This window comes from Argopecten irradians, chromosome 1 (assembly GCF_041381155.1).
Source record: "Argopecten irradians isolate NY chromosome 1, Ai_NY, whole genome shotgun sequence".
Taxonomy (NCBI): domain Eukaryota; kingdom Metazoa; phylum Mollusca; class Bivalvia; order Pectinida; family Pectinidae; genus Argopecten; species Argopecten irradians.
This window is the reverse complement of record NC_091134.1, coordinates 66,744,412-66,764,096: the sequence shown is the minus strand read 5'-3', so window position 1 is coordinate 66,764,096 and position 19,685 is coordinate 66,744,412. Positions and strand designations below refer to the sequence as shown.

General features: G+C 35.4%; 4 protein-coding genes across 10 annotated transcripts in view; 2 read left to right on the top strand and 2 right to left on the bottom strand.

Moving 5' to 3' along the window:
• LOC138306026 (ADP-ribosylation factor GTPase-activating protein 2-like) overlaps positions 1–368 on the bottom strand; it is a 35,320-nt gene extending 34,952 nt beyond the window's left edge. For all 6 annotated transcript variants that reach the window (XM_069246357.1, XM_069246365.1, XM_069246346.1 and 3 more), the window contains exon 1: positions 258–368. In XM_069246357.1, the coding sequence (XP_069102458.1) occupies positions 258–329 (72 nt within the window). In that variant the 5' untranslated portion in view covers positions 330–368. The remainder of the gene's footprint in view (positions 1–257) is intronic.
• A 49-nt stretch (positions 369–417) lies between these two features.
• Positions 418–6,558, top strand: LOC138306002 (protein AMN1 homolog). Of its 2 annotated transcripts, none has more exons than XM_069246330.1 (7): positions 418–487; positions 2,389–2,521; positions 2,903–3,047; positions 3,401–3,546; positions 3,783–3,839; positions 4,037–4,148; positions 4,406–6,558. In XM_069246330.1, exons 1-7 carry the CDS (start codon positions 441–443, stop codon positions 4,483–4,485), a joined length of 720 nt encoding a protein of 239 aa, XP_069102431.1. In that variant the 5' UTR covers positions 418–440; the 3' UTR covers positions 4,486–6,558. The 2 variants fall into 2 exon arrangements, with proteins under 2 accessions (XP_069102431.1, XP_069102421.1); XM_069246320.1 differs by having other exon boundaries at positions 3,329–3,546.
• Positions 6,559–7,457: 899 nt separating this feature from the next.
• Positions 7,458–12,065, bottom strand: LOC138305996 (AP-4 complex subunit beta-1-like). The gene is made up of 3 exons (XM_069246309.1): positions 11,947–12,065; positions 10,506–10,636; positions 7,458–9,997 (listed from the first exon to the last, which is right to left on the bottom strand). Exons 2-3 carry the CDS (start codon positions 10,605–10,607, stop codon positions 8,486–8,488), a joined length of 1,614 nt encoding a protein of 537 aa, XP_069102410.1. The 5' UTR covers positions 10,608–10,636; positions 11,947–12,065; the 3' UTR covers positions 7,458–8,485.
• A 23-nt stretch (positions 12,066–12,088) lies between these two features.
• Positions 12,089–19,685, top strand: part of LOC138309486 (small subunit processome component 20 homolog) — a 114,689-nt gene continuing 107,092 nt past the window's right edge. Inside the window, exons 1-9 of the mRNA XM_069250732.1 lie at positions 12,089–12,222; positions 12,603–12,683; positions 12,910–12,976; positions 13,314–13,375; positions 16,797–16,867; positions 17,287–17,481; positions 17,785–17,869; positions 18,363–18,422; positions 18,712–18,789. Coding sequence (XP_069106833.1) covers positions 12,181–12,222; positions 12,603–12,683; positions 12,910–12,976; positions 13,314–13,375; positions 16,797–16,867; positions 17,287–17,481; positions 17,785–17,869; positions 18,363–18,422; positions 18,712–18,789 — 741 coding nt within the window. The 5' untranslated portion in view covers positions 12,089–12,180. The remainder of the gene's footprint in view (positions 12,223–12,602; positions 12,684–12,909; positions 12,977–13,313; positions 13,376–16,796; positions 16,868–17,286; positions 17,482–17,784; positions 17,870–18,362; positions 18,423–18,711; positions 18,790–19,685) is intronic.

The window sequence follows — 19,685 nt, the reverse complement described above, 5'->3', positions numbered from 1 at the left end:
TGATAATACAATTGATACGCTTCCGTATTCTTTGTCTTAGAAGATCTGACTTTGGTTTCAAACTGAGAAGTGTCGCATGTCACTTGAGTTGTCAACTTCTGACACATGCGACGGTGTTCTGGAAAGTTTGGAAATACCGACACAACATATGTGGTATAAAAATGTTTTATCAACGCCTTCTCTCAGACGAGATACCCCAATAAATATTTTAAATAATTAACAACTTCGCTGACTTTGTCCACAGCAAGGATAATCACCTTATTTGTTGGTATAGACCTCAATCTCTTGAAAATTGTTTGGATATCTGACTTCGTCGGCTGATCTGCCATTTTGGTGACGTTTTCTTATGAGTCACATGATCATCCAAGTGCATGGAACGGAGCGAATAATATGCTTGCATTTCATTGGTCAATTTTCCACAACTAACTACTATAAACAACATGGCGGCATTTTGCATTTATGGCAAAGTCAGAACATTGTTAGATGGGTTGGTATTTTTGCTTTTCCTGGAAATCTACAAGGTTTTAATCCATTATATGGTAAAGAGATCTAGACTTCCACAAAATCACGCAAGAATAATCTAGTAGTAATCGGTTCACGTAAATGTGATGTTTTGAGAGTCCTGGTTCGAATCCCGACCCGACTGTTGTTATTTTGCTCATCTTACATTTACTTAAGCATTGGACGTCTTTCAGGTGGCATTCATAGCCAATATGAATGCCAACTGGACGGAGGCAAATTCGCACTTCATGTTTGATTTGCCTCTGTCCGGTTGGCATTCATATTGGCTATATGTTGAAATGCCAAAGGATTTTGCATCTATAGTGAATTTATAATCATTCGTTATCGTCAAGGATGGAACAGCCATTTGAACAGCCGTTTTTCGTGATCGCTGGCACAACAATTGTGACGGCATAATGATAATGACGTCATGATTAGCGCTTGAAGTTTATTGTCTATATGACTGCCAACAGCGTCTGTTAAGGTTACATAGTGGGTCTGCAGTGAAAATGTAAATATAATGTAGTATTGCTTGTGGTCAAACCTTGATTCAAACACAAGGGAGTTTTTATTAATTAGCAGGATATACCTGAATTGACAGTTCATTGCACTTCACGCTACACTTATCACTCACTACACTTCCAATGCAAACAAATCACTCAGCTTAATTTCTGAAACGCAACCTAAAATCAACTCACCACATTTAAAAGAACATGCATTCAAGGCACTCACTAGACCCAAACTGGTATATTGCTCTTCCGTGTGGGAACCCCTACCACACACACCAGATTACACAAATAGAAAAAATACAACGCTACATACAAAACAGATATCACAACACAAGTGCAGTACCAGACATGATACACCAACTAAAACTATCATCACTATACACACGCAGAATACAGTCAAGACACTTCTGTACAAAATCACATGCAAACTAGTCGCAGTCAACACACGAATACTCGCCAAAACAGACAGCAGAACGAGACAGGCACACCCCCACACATTTAGACATATCTCTGCTACCAAAGACACGGACAAATGCTCCTTCTTCCCATATACAACTACACAATGGAATCTCTTACCAGTAGCAGCAGTACAAAGCACAACACTCAAGTTGGCACACATCCCATACACAGTCCTTGAAGCCCTCACATCCATCTAAATACAACAAATGTTTTTATTGTTTTTATCTTATAGAGTGCTTTGAAAAACTAAAAAAAATCTACTGTAATTACCCCCTCCCCACGCCTCTGCGCAAAACCCAAAGCCACATAATCGCCGGCTACAACGGAGTGCATGGTCTTACCACAAGAAGAAAAAGAGTTAGCATATATACCATCCTCGATGCACCAGGGGTTCCGATCACTTACAATCTCTACACCCCTGGATTATCTCAATAGTTTAATTTCCTTAAGATCTTTAAAATCGCGGGAATGTGTGCAGTCATCTTTGGCACTAAGCTTCCTTGACCTCGTAGCTGACGGTGCCGTGCGCTTGACAACACACAAACAGTGGATAATTTTTACCAGTACAGTTGTACATTTATTGTGTCAGTCTTGTCTTTGTGTATTTATCTAAAACCACTTATAGCAATTTCAAAGTGTATCCTGATGACACATTTTGTCTAAAGAGACAATTTCAAATCTCATCGTGCTGATAACAAGAATTAAAACATGGCTGCTTGCATGGAGGGGCGAGACTTTTCCCGCGGGACATGATTTCAAATTCCAAGGGGTACTGGAATTTATTGGAATCTTAATATCCTCATGCAAGTGTTATGGTCGGCACAGCTTCGCTCTACACTGCCTTCGGCCGCAGAGAGAAGTGCACTCTTAATACCAGTAATTTGTACAGTAAAACACTTTTATTCTCCATTTTCAATAGCTGTGTGCAGTGCCTGGTGTGTAACCTGTCAACTTCATTAGATGGGATAGAGATGCTGCCCGATAACCTTAAGGACAAATGTCTTTATTTAATGTCAAAACGAGGCCTTGTTTCAGATACAAACATATCAAAGGTTAGCTCTTGTAATTTTTATAATTTTACAATTCAGTAATAACAATTATATATAGCACATTGGATTTGCTATAATAGACACTACACCTATGATTGCATGGGTTTAAATTGTGTACAAACAAAAGTTGGTAATGTGATAAGAAGTCAATAAGAACATCCATATATCTGTAGTCTAGACAAACATAATTCTAGAAATAATGAGAAGTCTTAATGTCATGAAGAGTAATGACACCTTAATTTCAATTTTTGAACTAAAACAGGAAGTGGTGCTTTAATTATTACGGCAACAGCATCTAGTGAAACTTAACATCTTCATTGATTTCTATTCTATATTTAGAATTTTGTATTTCATTATGCTGCACTGTTGATGTTTTGTTTGTAGGTTTTACATCAAAAGCTCAAAGTATTGGATCTTAGTGAATGTGAAGTTTCCGATGTAGGATTACAGCATCTCTTAAAGTGTCCACAGCTTAAAAAGTTAGATCTCAACTCAGCAAAACTGTCTCGCAGTAACATATCATCACAGGGTATGTGCAGTGTTATATAACGTTGACTGAGGTGTTAAGGGTTCACTTAGATTTGGTTAATTGTCAATCGGTTGCTTGTGTAATGTATTACCAATGAAAATACAACTTATTCTTTCATACAATAACATCAGGTATATATTGTAGTTAATTTTTGTATGTTTTTTGTTTGATATTTTTTTCTTTTGTTGTTGATGGCAACTTATATGAAAACCGTCACATTAATTCAACTTCTAATTTATCGAGATATGAAGCATTGCCGGTAACCACTCCTTAATTGCCAGGTATAATAAATGTGGCCCACACCTCTACACAGCTGCAAACAGTCTACCTCAGGAGATGTATCAATCTTACAGACACTGCAGTTATCACTCTATCTACTTCCTGTCCACATCTACGACTCCTCAACATTGGGGGATGTCATCTACTCACGGATCAATCACTACAGGCCTTAGGACAAAACTCACACTTTCTCAAAAGTGTCAACTTCTCGAAAACAAATGTAAGTCGTCATGTTCAAATTCAAGGTTAAACATGTTGGTATAATTTAGGCAGAGGAAAGTAAATTAGGATGAATTTGACAGAAGTTCACAAAGCAATCTTTGTGTCAACACAAAACAAAATCAGATAACCAATGAGCTCAGTTTATGGTATATGTATAAAATCTTCATCATTTTGTGATTTTCTGTACCTGCTCAATATATTTAAATCATTTGATTTGTACATTTATATGACCAGGTAACAGACAATGGTGTGATTGCACTGGTATCAGGAAGCTGTTCCAAAACATTGAAGGTAAACAGAAAACTAATCAGGGACCAACTTAAACAAGTTTTTATATTAACTTCAGAGCCTGATGTTTAATTTATCGTTTATTTCATAAGTTGATGCAATTTTTCCATAAAAAGTTTGGTAATCAAATCAAACTTTCTAATGCATTATTGAAATAATGCCATTATCCATTGTCATGGTGATTGCTGTTTACTACCCAGGAGGTCCACATGGATGGTTGTATAAACCTGACAGATGAAGCTGTGGAAGGGGTGTTACAGTTCTGTCCACAGATCTCCATCCTTCTGTTTCATGGCTGTCCAAAAATTACAGGTATTTTATATTCCATCAAAGTCATGTATATTCTGCTTTGAATATCAATAGCAATCTTGATAACCTCCTTTACACATACATATAAATATAATTTGTGTAGATTATCTCCCTTAGAGGTACACCTATACTTTGTCTGTATTGATTTATTCATTTTGTTTGTTTCTCTTTGTTTTTAACACATGGATTCCACAATGAAAGTTTGAATCATATAAAAAATGCAAAACTGTTATCTCATTGATCTTTTTGTATGATTTCAGAGCAATCGAGACAAGCTTTAGAGGATTTAACAATGGAAAGAGCAGCGCCCATGAAACAAGTCACATGGACAATATATTGACCAACAGATAACCATTGTCAATGTTCTCAACACTGACCAGGACTACATTAGTGACCATTATAGCGCAGCTCTTTGTTTGTTGGAGTGTGGACTCAATCCAACATCACATTTAATGTAACGCAATTTACTTAGATGTTATTCACTGTGGACTTGGACAGCCAATTCCGCGGAAACATTGATTACAGCAAGCAAAATTGTCCTCCATTAGGCTATTTTACAGACAGGTTCAGAGTATTCCTGTCAGGACATTGTGGTAAAAAGACTAAATTAAAATGTATCACCAAGGGATACATTGATCTGTCCAATGTATTTGTACTATTTAAGAAGATGTGATATTTTTAACAGAAAGTGCTTTATTAACTTTATCAATGGGTATAAAGTTGATATTTGTACAAACAATTGTAACTATTACGATTTTTACCGCTCGGGACACCATACCGTTGACAAACGTACTTGTCTAGCCATGCCGTGATCAGTGCGGCTGATGCAGGTAGCTTGAGCACTGTGTGGGAAAGTGGTGTACTAGCCGATCACCGCATAGTTTAAATATAGAACAACGCAATACAAACGCATCGCTGACACTGACATGTTCGCGGTAAACTCTACTCCAACGGACGACGAACTGACGGAAAAACAAGACTACGACTAATTGAACTATACACAAACGGTAAGACATACAACAAATGAGCCAATTAACCAGATTAACGAGACACGGATGTCAAAAGATAGAAAAAAATAGTTTATCGCATCAGGATATGTCAACGAATACGGGAATTTTCGTGCCAGGATAATTTGGTACGGAGAAAACTTACACGAATGATAAACTTACAAGATATATTGTTATCAATGCCTTGGTTGTAAGGAGTCATTCTATGAATTACAAGGAAGATTTATTTTCTGTACGGTAGCTTTTCAGACATCGCAGCCGTCAGTGCTTGGTAGTAATTACATATTGTATGATGTATCTATTTGTAGTCTAAACACAAATTCTAGTAGAATCTAGTAGATTTTCTGGTGAACCATGATTTAAAAAATCATACAAAATGCAATTTATTTTAGAAACATGTCTAAAAAATCTAAATAGCTGGGTCACCGGTCGGTTCAGAAACCACGCCGCCTTGTCAATCACCTGTATTACTGACACGTGTGGTGAGAGCTATCCAGCCAATGATATTTACCTATACAATGTAATAACAGGGGAGGGTCCATACACTTCGCATGTCTGTCAATTATACCTAACTGACTGATTGATCAAAGGGACAGTAGACGTCGACTCAACTGTGTTGTACAAACAACTGTTTTTTTATCGGTGCACCAAAAAACAAAATATGCATGTTGAATTTATATATTGTTAAGATCATCCTGTTTGATAATAATCCTCTCAGGGTGGCATTTCCACAATACCATGCAAGTTAAAATATCTGCCAGTACCGGGTACATTATATATTTTTTCTGATGTGCTACATGAATATATGAGGCAAAAATAGAAGAAAAAATAGCGATATAAACAGCGCTGTTAAACCAATATTTATTCATGATTTAATTATATTTGATTATATGATTTACTTGTAATAAAACAAAAATTAGCGTGTGTTTTCTTGACAAAAACCCATCTGTTTTTTCGCAATCTTTATTGTCTGTCTATTGAATTTCTGTTTGAAAGTTATTTTCTACGGGTTACAGACTTGTTTTTCAAAAAAACAGAAAGGCTTTGGCACAAGCAATTGGTTACTAAGAAATTAATTTTGTAAGATACCAGGGGCTTGGATCTACTATAATTTCCATTCACGAGTGTCACTGTGCTTCCGGTAATCCCACATGCTCGGATAATACAAACCACACAATCTAAATATAGCACAATCACACCAGTCACTGTATCAGCTACCTGTGTCAGCCACACTGATCACGGCGCGGCTAGACAAGTACGTTTGTCAACGGTATAGTGTCCCGCGCGGTAATCAATTTGTAGAGAACATTTCAACTACATGTGATTTGCTATCTCACTTGTTAAATATTCCAGCACTTTTTGTTCTGATTAATGTACAATGTATTAAAATTTTAGTCAATCATATATTTCAAATTGTCAGTCATGATTCTATCGTGCTTTGCATGTGATTCTCAAGAAGTTCTATACTAAGTGCACTTTGTATACATTATGTATGCTAGTGTAAGATTTGGCAGAGAGAGTGTTTAACTAATCTTGTTATTAACCAACCACCATGGTGCATTAAGGCATTTATAAGTTTTGTATTGAAACATGTTTATATATAAACATGTTATATGGTAACAATGATATTTTTTTTTATTTCTGAATAAACCTTAAAATTTCATTTAAAAAAAATGACAAGCTACAGTATTTAATGTATTCCAATAAGAAAGTGCTGTAGACCTCTAGTTGTACCACATACACACATGTTTATGGAATAGTGCTATTTCAAATTTACTGTCAAAGATAATGTTACAATTTTGCAAGTATTATAAGAATGTATAAAGAGAAACAACATGCTAATTGATTTTCCCATTGTCCATTTTATTAATGAATTTGAAATGCACTTTAGTTTCAATTTAAACATAAACAGGACAATATTTTAAATTTAACATTTGATAAGTACAACCAATATACACAATGTATACTAATGGTGAATCACAAAACACAACAGATCCTGGACTTCATCAGAGTTCCTTATAAATCTTACAGCTGGGGACACTTGTACATCTAATCACCAACAAAGCATATTTACAAATTATTTTAAACTAAATTTTCTAGTTCTTATGTGTAGTTGACAAAGAATTTAACAGGACAGTAAAATAATTACCTTGATAACAGGTGATTAAGTGACAACTTCATACAAACTATAAGCTAGTTATCTAGCGTCATCTAAAACATCATCTCATCTACATCAGGTTATACTGTCAAATCTACCAACCAATAATAAGGATAGTCAGAAAGCTTATAATATATGCTTGGTGTAATATTTGGCTATGCCAATATAAATCGGGAATTTAGGATTTGATATTGAAGAGAAATACCTACTTTTTGAAGAATTACTTTTTTCAACATAAATTTTCTACCTTTTCTTTTGATTCAAATAACCCAAGGAAAAAGAGTCTAAAGATACAAAATCAAATTTTAGTTTTGCCCTACATGGTAGCCGCCAAAGTTTAAAGCAAGCTCCAACTTTCCATGCCATTTATATTAGTGTGCTATAAAATCAAACAGTATGTATATATGTTAAATTTGGTAAAAGGCCAATGACATGACAATTGTGGAAATCCTATTATTTGAGCATTATATTTGTGATGTAGAAAATGCACCCTCAGAAACCACAGAACGCTCTGTTGGCTGATTACATGGATACCAGGTGACCAATGATGTCAAAAATGAGGCAATTTTAAAAAGAGATCAATGGAAATTAACAGTCAGCTGTTATAATATATTGAAAGTGACCATTAAGTTTTAGCAAATCTTACCATCATGATCTAAGATGAAAAATCAGCTTAATCAATTCCAACAGGATGCAGACTCGATATCAAGTCTCTATATCTTTATATCAATATTGAAACATTGAAAACGTGATAAGGTTACAGGCAAAAGGCTATCTCATGGTGATCCTTTGATTCCTGATTTGATATCAAGAACTATAGTACTTTATAGATATACAGACAAGAAATAAATAATCGCATTTTAATGTACATCGTGTATACATTACAATATTTCTACCTAAAACGATACTGAGGTAACCATGTCCTATATAACAGTCAAGGTGTAAAAGGTCACAAAGGTGTACATATTTATCTTATTGAACAACAATTTTCCTGATCACATTCATACTAGTATTTTACATTAATCAAATAGCAATTATTGTTATTGTTTGCATTATGCAATATTTTATTAGAAATTGTAAATTTATGTCTTTATGGACAGTTCAATTAAGTTTCATGTACAGCAGTTTGGTCACTGACAATGAATATCATGGTTTAATACTGTAACTTTAGAATATCACATTAAGATTGCCTTTGCAGCATTTACATCAGTAGCCATTAGTGTATAGTAAAATATGGCCTGATCCTGTACGGCTTTGTCGGAGGATGCTACCCCTGCCTCCAGGACCTCACCTAGCATGCCCTGACAGACCCCTGGGTGGTGGAAAAACATCTGCACTGCTGTAGTCAGCGTGTGTAACTGTACCACAGGACTCATCATGTTGTTTTCGCCAAAGGTTTCCAGGAAATCCTCAAGGATATATGTGCTATCCATAACTCTATCTCCATATCGACCAAGTATGACCAAGAAGGCACATCTGCCAGCGTCGTCTTGTAGGAGGTCGGATTTGGTTGTGATGAGAGTTAGAAGTTCTGTGAATTCCTCAATGTGGCGCATGTCTATGCGCTGTAAGACTTGGAGGGTGTTGGACAGAATGTAGCCTACATCTGTCTCTATCAGATGCCTGAACTTGGTAAAACAGTGCTTCGCTGTGGAAGGCTGGACCATTATTACTGTTCCCATGGCCGTGATAGCACTAAGAGAAACGGACTTGGAAGAGTCGGTGGTATAAAGGCAGAGCTCATCTAAAATCTCACTTCCATTATCATTGGTCACAAGTGATGGCAACATGTTTATCTTCTTCTGTTTAAGATAAGCAGGCTCTTTGTACTTACAGAACAGGTTTTTATACTGAGGGACAATTATATCACTGGCTTTCTCCATGAACTCCTCCAAAACTTCAATAACACAATATATAAGTTCATGGTTTCCTGATGTTAAAACAGAGCAAATACCTGTGAGACTTTTCTTCAACACCTCTGGCTTTAAATGGGGAAAGTCTTTGATAAGGTGACTAAACAACTTCAAACAAGCAAGGGACACACTACAGCTATTATGAGTCAGGTATTTATCTAGCATATTCAGAATGTCAAACATTTCATCTTCAGACTTTGGTGTATATTTAACTAAGATGTTCATCGTGTATATTTGTCCCCATGGAGTCAGGCTCTCAAGCTTGTTCAAAAGATAATGTGCTATGTTTTTATTTACAACCAGTCCTCCTTCTTCTTTGAGAATTTCCTCTAACGTCATGATGGCGTTGACAGCAACGATGGGGTCAGGGTCCCGTATGATGTGGTAGAGTTTGTCTGTTAGGCCACTCTCCTGACAAATGTTTGGGGATCTATAATGAAGCTTCCCACAGCAGTTCACCGCTACCCTCCGTACATATGCACTGCTATCCCTCAAGGCAGAAATAACAGCACTTTGACCAAACTCAAAGAAATTCTCGTGGTTCAGTGAACAAACTGTTTTCAAAGCTAAGCCACGAACCATTGGATTGCCATGAGAACATTCTTGAGTTAGAGTGTTGATAGCAAGTAATGCAATATCAGGCTGTTTATGTGCATATTCTGTTAAGATAGAATATACTATCTTCTTTGCTATGAGGTCTGGGTGAGCTAAAAGCTTCAATATCTTGGGTACCATATCCGTCAAATTCATGCCGTTTGTTTTTGCAGCAAGAACCTGAAAGTAAAGATTTAAACATATAATTGTCTTCCATTAGATATTATATTGTGTTGCATTGGTCAAGCAATTTACAAAGTATTCTCTTGATTTTCATTAATAAATTACTCGAAAAGAATAGAATATAAAGATCTGATTCAAAAGTGTGCGTTTGTAACAGTGTTAGAGTAGTGTGTGTGCCACCATCGGGCTGGAAACTGCGACCCTTAACTTACTGGTCAGTTGCTCTATGGACTGAGCAAAAGGGAAATCCCCTAGAGTGAAGGTAGAAGGCAACTGTATCACTATTTACAATTAAAATCCGCTACACATCTAATGACATAAATACCACAAAGTCTGCAAGAGTTAATTGCCCTTTCCTTTGGCCAAATATATCAGGATGGAACAGGACAGGGTGGGATAAGATAGGATGGTTACGACATGACTGGACAAGACAAACATGTATACATTGTAACACATTCTTTTTTCCTCCCCTCATTCCATGATGGACACCTCTCCATATACTGACCTTAGCTAGAGCTTTTCTGCAAGACAAGGCATCACTTTGTAGTGTGAGGGTAGAGAGGCTGGATCTCAGCGACGTTAGGTCCACAACAGGTACACTTTCCATCAGGGTCTAAGGGCCTCAGACCAGTCATCCTGAAGGAAATCAATTAGAATGTACATTTCCTAATCAATTTCTTTATCTAAGTTAGTTTAACTATGCTACAAATGATGAGATGTGACCAAATACATAACATTATGAATTTATTACATGGCATCTTAGAGTAGAAATAATGAAAAGGACTTTATCATCCATTAAGTCTATCTACGATACTGCTAATGAAGTAAAATAAGATAAGGAAAAGTCAAGCAAAATGTATATCAATTTGAGATAGAGCTTAAAAGTCAATAGATTGGACAGGAAGAGAATGGTTGTTTCCATAACTTCTACCGGTACATTTATTTGGCTTGGAAACTATAAAGAAACACTTCTACTTCTATTTCATTAGTTTAATTTCAGATTCATGAGCTGTTCAGCCTTGAAACTCTTAAACTCTCTATGTTCTAGTTGTGTGGGTTGTTTTTAGGCAAAGTTTGTTTGCTAACCTGTAAGTAATGAACTCAGTATCTACTCATATGGGCCTTTTACATTGTTATACATCTTTCTCTATGTTTTTGTACTAAAATATATTACTTGTGAGTCATTTCTAAGGTAGCGCATACAGGAAAATATAAGAAAAACTCTTCAACATTTAGGTCTGTACACTGACAGGTGAAGTTTTCATGACCATATGTGTAATGCATAGATATGATGCTTTTTCAGTATAAGCTCATTATATTACTGTGAGCTGTTCAAACACTCTTGTCATTCGAATAATATTTATACATTCCTTTTGATAATACAATGACCGTTGCCATTGATCCCATGTTGTTTTAAATCCATTTGAAGCATCAGCATTTTTTTTCATTTTTGCATTTATTCAACTTTTTGGTAAAGATCCTTAGATGGTGCTCAAATAATTAATATTCCTTGCAGCTTCCAATAAAATCAGCTGACAAAAATGAATTATCTATTAAGGAAATACATATTCTTTCTTCACAAATGGGAGTCGGGGAATAAACGATAAAGTGTGAATACAAGAATAAAAAAATAAACAAAAAAAAATGGCTTTGTATTCACAAAATCCACAAAATTCCATTTTTTTCATTGCATTCTGTAATGATACACAGTTTCATACAATTTCCCCTTTTGGATGATGTTTAAATTATTCCCTAGTGTATACGATTTTTGTTTTTGTATTACCTTACAGGACTGACAGGCTAAACAAAACACGTCTGGATCTTTTCAGAAGAACTCATTTGATTTTAGCCATCACGACCCCTTTCCCAGTTCGCCATTGCACATATAAACCTGCTAAAATGATATATGCTTTTGATCTTAATCAAGGAATATTTATCTGTCTTACCATTTAAATAACACATTTTGCAGTCCCGTAAAAGTAAGTTGTTTTAGCAGTTACTTTCGATTCAGCATAATCCATGTCTTGACATCGGACTCGACGTCAACCGGATGCTTGACACAAATCGATCTGATCACTCCGACGTTTGTAACGAACGGTAGTTCATTCTCAATATGGCTGCCCACATGATGCCACATGCGACTGATTGATATTTGAAAGTTTACCTAAGTTTCAGTAAAAATGGGGAAATCATCATACCACAGATCTGAGAATACTTTCAGAGTAAGTAACGATTAGGCTGTTGATGATTTTGTATTTGTATAGGGTCCCCGCATTTTTTCCTTGACCAAAATTGAAAATACACGTGTTTAATGTTTATGTTTACGAAATGGCCATATACGTGTAGTTTTCTTCTACTTTCAAGTTATTTCCAAAATATTTTCCAGATATAATATGTGATATGATCACAAGTATGCATCTGGTTATATATACCAAAAACAATGTTTCAGTCTGTCTGGTGACCGTGTTTCTGCAATATATTTTTACCATTATTTAATTCTACAGAAGGTTCGAATTCTACGAGGCCATATTATGAAAATGCGTCCTAGAAGGTAATGTAAAATTTCTGATTAACAAAATGCTTAATACTTTTTATTTTGTAGTTCCAGACATTTTCTGAAAGGATTTCAGATATCAATATCGATGTCATTCACAAGATTAGACACCATGACGATACGCCAGGGGTAAGTATATATTAGTACATATAATCATGTAGATAAAGCAAGGTATTGATTCATATATGTTATACTATATCAGGAATCTGATCATGTGTCAATTAGATTGAGATATCATTGTAAAAATTCTTAGTGAATTCGAATGGAACTTTATACCTTTTTTCAGATACACAACAATATGATTGTTAAAAGTAATATCTGATTCCATATAAGTATCCATATTGTTCTATGACAGGAGCAGTCTACTTATTTTGGTGAAGCTTTGGAGAAATGGCTGGAACTAAACTGTACAGCACACTTCAGTATGTATTACCTAGAACACTGTCAACAATTACCGTGCTCAATTTCATAATGTGTGTTGTGTTGTATATATATAATTCCTAAACTCATTGAGTCTTGCAATGTTAGAATACTTGAATTAATATACAAAGTAAAATACTCTTACATACACCAAGTTCAGTCACAAGGATCCTTGACAATTTATTAAACAAAACAGAAGCAGTGGTCTGTAGTGTCTTGTTAGTTCTTTAAAGAAGACCCATGTTTTACTGTTACAGTAGTTAAGGGATTAACTGGCTAATTAAGACAATGTGAATCCCTGTATAGTGTTAGTACACTGATAGTAAATGTGTGTTACAGTTGATTTCCGACAGGAGATATCCGATCAGGTCCAGTCCTTTACACAGCTTGTCCATAATGAGGTAAGTTCACCACAGGTACAACATATTTGCAGGGCATCCATTAACCTGAGACCTCGGGTCATTGACGCAGCAAAAATTATCTTTGCATGCCGTGCGTCAATCTGACGCTTCACATTTTTACTACCACTGCCCATCAGACTTGTGTATGTGTGTATTATGTGATGCTCATCCCCCAATAAAGTGTATACATATTAGCAAGGGTCAGTGACACTAATTGATAGAATACCCAAAGCCAATTATAAGATTCACTCAACTGTGACATAGTCCGACCGTAATTTGCTAATTAGAGCACAGGTGAAGAAGTCACACCTGTACTGAGTACATACCCGCCTCCAATCCGCTAAAACTGCACATTCTTATCAGCAATCACATTTTAATCAAAGCTATATTAGATTCCAATTGCAATAAATTAATGTTATATAACTTGTAAGCAGGTATACAATAGAGATGAGATCGTAGATAGCCCTAGTTTGATGCATGCTGCGGTAGCCATTTTGTTGTTAACCTGAATAACCCTACATGTACATTACCCACAAACCATCAGTTTTGGAGTGTGAGAAGTGTAAATCGTTCCTGTTACAGTTTCTAATTTGTTTTTGGCGGCAAATATGAAAAGTGGTTTGACGTGAAAACGCAACACAAAATAAATAAAAACAATGTCTTTATTATTAAAAGATCGTTTTAGAAATACAGCTGAATTAATAGCATTTTGATTTCAAACAAAAAATAACAGTCGCAACTATGATTTATAAAACAGACTCTTTTTTTTTTGGAAAAAAATAATCATTTTTTTTATAAAATGATGTTGTTGATTAAATAATATATTTATGATCAGAAGCTCAAAAATGTCCTTTAAATTTTCCAGAATTTAGATAATTAAATATAATTAAAAAATTGAAATATTTACATGAATACTGAAGTTAATCAATATTTTATATAATAATTATTATCATTTTTTTTTTACTCTTTCTATAGAAACATATTAAGTCATATTAACTTTTTTAACCATTATCAATGTTATTGGTTATAAAATTGATTATTTAAATGTAACTGAATTTTAACGTGATTAATAATTGACCCTTAAGTTTAATATTTTGACCCTCAGGAATTTGATTTGACCCTCAGGATTTTACAGCTAAGGGTCACAGACTCTTGAGATTTTGATCCTACTGGATGCCCTGATTTGTACTTGTTTAAGATCCCCACAGATTGAGAATCAGTATTTTACTGTTCCATCTTAATAATAAACCCTGGCTCATGGTGTCTCCTTGACATCTGTCCTCATTCCCTTCATTATCTCTAACATTTACACCAGAATAGATGTTGAGATGCACAGCCACAATTCTTTGCCAGTTCATTCTGTCTTACATGTATAAAACATATGATATTGCTATAGATGGATTGAAGCACATGTGTGATACTCCATACAATAGAGGGAACCACCATTTTTATTACAGCAACAAATATAGTTGATTTTACTGTACATTGCTATATACTGTATTTCACTGCAAATAAGACCCCCTCCCAGAGAAGAAATAGAGGTCAAAAGTGGTGGGGGGTCTTATTTGCAGACAACCCGCCTGATAACATCGATCTGTAGTAGGCGGGGTCGGGAGATGAGAGTTTGCCACCCAAATGACTTCGCGTTGTGTAATTTTAAAGTTTACAAATGGTACAAGGCCAAAACCAGAATATAGCAGAAAATCAGTGGCCAACAGTCAACTCTCAAGCGCGCCTTCCGGTTCTTTTCCTCCTGATTAGCCGAAGTGTTAGGAAAGACCCACAACAACACCAAAGTTTAAGTTCCACATATTTAATTTATAATGTAATCATGGTGCAACAAAAGTAAATAAACAAATAATATATAACATAGAAAAATCAGTTAACTTAGGTGTAAAGCCAGTAGAAAAATAAATAAATCAGAATAAATATTAACAAAAATAACTAAAGGTAAACAAAACCAAAAATAAAGACTACTGAAGGACTAATTCATGGTTCCTGAGCACTTCCTGCACAATTACTGACTGTGGTGGCTGCTATTAATAGCAGCCTGTCCCTAACATTACGCTTTGATAGACCTACAGTATGTTTATAACTCTAACTGCCTTCGAGACGGGCGAAACTTCCAACCCCCTCCCGTGGTACATGTTACTGACAAGTTTACTAAAGATTAACCCGAATATACAACTGTAAAAGACTCCCAGCCCTATACTAGACTAGTACTATTAACTAATAAAGTCCTGCCCCGTGCTCGGGTCTCCGAGCGTAATACCAACTACCAGTACTACGTGTAATGATCTAAGCCCCGTCTACATGGTTGAATAGTGGCCTATAACACTCTGTTCTCAAAGTGTCACTAAACTATCACTCCGTTTTCGGAGCGTGCATACAGCTATGTCCCCATCCAGTATCGCTTTGGTCTCAAAGCATCAGTAATAACAGCAGAAAGTCCACTGGAACTCACCAAATCTCTGGCAAGAAAGGCACGGCCTTACACACGTGCGTGACTTTTATGCCCCATGACCCCAGAGAACCTACCCGGAATGAAACCGAAAGTAGCTATAAGACTCAGCGACTGGCTCCACCGCTGAAGCCTCAACCAATCACATTGCATAACACAACCGACCCCGGCCCACCTCACAAGATGGCCAACATAAACAACCCGAAGCAGACACCTGTCAAACCAGACACGATATCCCTCCGTAAACCCTAGGCTGAACCCCCCAGAGTACGGCTAACATAGCGACTAAGGGTACGTACACCTAGTAAGAGCCAAAACCACTGCAGGGTCACCTGTCATCTCGCAGACAAACACTAAAACTAGTATTACAGACCAAGTCACACTCGACGACGTACCTTGTCTATACCACAGATCTATGAGGTCGCCATCTTGGATTTTTTAATGTCCTGTCATTGTTGTAACAGTCGTATGACAGATGGGTAATAGCAAGATGTTCAAGTATTTATAATAATAATGAAGACGTATGAGTAAAATTTAATCAAATATTATGACAAATTAACATATAAACAATACTAGGGCAGTTGTAACGTAAGTCTGAAAGGGAAACGCACATTTTTCCAAGAGTCATGCGCCCATTCACCAATGAATCAAAACGAAGAAACAGCATCATAAGCAATGTCATTTTAATCCAGAAGTTTTAATAATCGTATAGTTATTTTAAAATATTCAAATTCGGTTATTGTTTACGATCACAACTACATGTCTGTCTTAGTAAACACGTGAATTGGAAGGACGATCGCTGTTCAGAATCAGGCCTATTTAAAATTCACTGCAAACGTTTACATATCATGGCATATATATAGGATAAGATAATGGAATTTTAAAGACAAAAGACTTACTTATCTATATATTGTATGAGATTCTGGTATGACTGAAGTTTGAATGATTATTATTACACAGACCCAGATCGTGGCAGCACTTAAAAAGCACCTTATGGTCCAGAACACACTGGCATATGAACCATTGCTGGAGTAAGTAGTGTTAGAGTTTACAATGTGACATGTAATGTTTGACAGATTTAATAAGAAAAATGAAATCACAATGATAGGTTTGCTTTAACAAGATAGCTGGTCATTGTCACCTGGATGGTACTTTGTTCATTTTATTGACATTGATTTGTTAGCAAAAGTTGAATCAATTAATAACAGGTAATTTTATAATAAGTGAATTGTTGCCAATATCAAAGCAAGATTGCTAAAGTTTGATTTGCTATGTTTTACTTTAAATTCAATGCAATGTTTTAGGAAGTGATAAATGGAACCATTTCTGATGGATTGTTATTTCAAATTTTAGCAATATTTCCAATAAGTACAGTTTATCCTGATAAAATCCATACCATGTAACCAATATTATTGTTCCTAGATATTATTAATTGACTATATCTCCTCAGCTTACTGGTCCAGCTGGCTCGCGACCTCCAACATGACTTCTACAAACACTTTCCTGACTTCTTCTCCCTCCTGGTGGAGCTATTGAACCGAAACATTCAAGACACAGACTTGATGGAAAAGCTTTTTTCTGCTCTCTCCTATATCTTTAAGTTCCTGTGGCGCTATCTGCTGAAGGATATGGAAGTTGTCTATGGGTAAGTATTGAATAGCATTTTCTGCTGTCCTTGTGCTGGAAGACATTTTCATGTCTCAATGATGTGACTGCTCAACTTGACAAGGGGAAAATGAACCATGGTTGTATGATAAACTTGTATGGATCCCTCAGAAACTATTTTTGAATGTAACTATCATTTGGATTGATTGCATTTGATAACTAGAGTGAAGTATATTATAATCTGTAAATTGAATTGAAACAACTAAGGGTTGTATGCTACCAAACTACTTGAATGTTTATCATGTAGAATCATTGCCTTATTGATGTGAATCCTACCCACCAGGTATTTCTCAAATTTGCTGAGCGAAGACAACAAACAATATATTCGACAATTTGCAGCGGAAAGTTTTGCATTTCTGATGAGAAAGGTAAGATGACATAGTTTGATATTTTTTCTAAATAATGCAAGAAAAGTGAAGCATCTATAAATCTTGAAGAAGGCCTTTAGTTATAAAATAGTAATAACTTCAAAAGCTGTGAATATTTTAACCCTCATTTAAGGTTACAATTTCAGCTATATTCATTAAATTTATTAGTGCTTCATTTTAATTTCTTCAAACAAATGACCTTTATACAAGATAATTTTCAATATTTGTTAGATTTTTAAATATCATCAGGTACGTCTGGCAGTTAAAAGATTTGTGTGCCCCTGCTGTATGATTTGGGGATGGAGCCATGTCCATGACTGTCGCGCCAGATTTGGTCCTGTCATGTCCTGTTTCAATATCATACAAAGACGTGTCATGGAAGTTTTACAGACTGATCTAGTTTAAAAGAAATCTTTATGTGAGATAGTGCTGTCATTGTTGATATTCTTTTGATCGAGTTTTACAGGCCATGCTGATTTGTTGTTATTTTCAGGTGAAGGATCATGGGAAGTTGTTTGATTTTCTTTTTAAATCATTGTCAGAATCACCAGAAGTAAGTAATCTTATAGTACTCTTATGATCTACACAAATTTTTAAAAAAATATTGATTTTATGTATATATATCAAGTTTATTTGATTTGATAATTTTTTTATTGATTTGATATTCATCTCTAATCTATGCTCCTATCATGTTTGAAATGGATTTTATAGTATCACATGTCTGATGGAAAACTTGGAAATTTGGCTGTTTTATTAATGTGTAATTCAAACCAACTCTTGGTATCTTTTTAAGACATATTACTTAGGCCTGACTTTATACATACGTATATTATTTGATTCAGAATGTTGATGGATTAGGTCGGTTGATGTTTGAGATGTTGAAAGGTGTCAAAAGACAACTCCACAGCTGTGCAGGCAAGGTGAGAAAGGTTTTATTATATTGGTACACAATAGATAGAAGTACCGTATCTATTCCACTAAACGCCCCAGGGGCATACATTTTTTCGAATAGAACGACTCAAAAATGTGTAAAAGAAAAAAACCGTTTCTGCCAACATTGTTGTAAGTTCATTTTTGAAACACTGTTTAACAAATAAATAGATTAAAGTGGTCTGGATGGTTGAACATACAGGGTGTCCCAAAAAACATGTCCTGAGTTTGACGCTTTATAAAAATGTTTTGATAGACGGAGGAATTTGATCTATATACCATTAGCAAGCTGATGATCTGCTCTGTACAATGATATATAACAACCCGGACAAATATTGTTTTGTTAATACTTATATTGAAAATTGAGAAAATGTCATATTTCGCTAATTTCGCAATTTGTCCAGAAAATCAATAACTTTCATTTAAGAATGGGCGGGAGGTGTCCACCCTTCTTTTCGATTACATGATGAATTCTGTCCCTGAAATTCCTCACCACCTCACAATTCTGTAAATCTACTTCCTGGAAGTGGACTGCATACCTGGGTGACATTTTCATAAAATTTCATTTACTAAAGTAGTGGATTTTCCAACCGCATTGTATAATTAAATATCTTCAGCCTGAATCTTCATGGTGCTAGAAAGTCACTAAAATGTAACATCATCGATGATGTCATCATTTCTATTATGACGTCATTGCACAAAATGATGATTTTATATGTACATTTGTACCCAATTAAGTTAAATTTGGATACTCCTGCTTTCTAAATCATTTTGAATTTTCATAAAAAGTTTAGTGTTGCAAAAGTTATTACCTGTCAAAGTTGGGACATGTTTTTTTGGGACACCCTGTACATTCACTTGAACTTTGTATCATTTAATTAACATT

Coding starts and splice junctions, on each gene's coding strand:
- LOC138306002 (XM_069246320.1), top strand. CDS start 441: ATGGCGGCATTTTGCATTTATGGCAAAGTCAGAACATTGTTAGATGG. Junction 2,522..2,902: donor CAGATACAAACATATCAAAG/GTTAGCTCTTGT, acceptor TTTTGTTTGTAG/GTTTTACATCAAAAGCTCAA. Junction 4,149..4,405: donor TGGCTGTCCAAAAATTACAG/GTATTTTATATT, acceptor GTATGATTTCAG/AGCAATCGAGACAAGCTTTA.
- LOC138305996 (XM_069246309.1), bottom strand. CDS start 10,607: ATGGAAAGTGTACCTGTTGTGGACCTAACGTCGCTGAGATCCAGCCTC. Junction 9,998..10,505: donor GCAGAAAAGCTCTAGCTAAG/GTCAGTATATGG, acceptor CTTTACTTTCAG/GTTCTTGCTGCAAAAACAAA.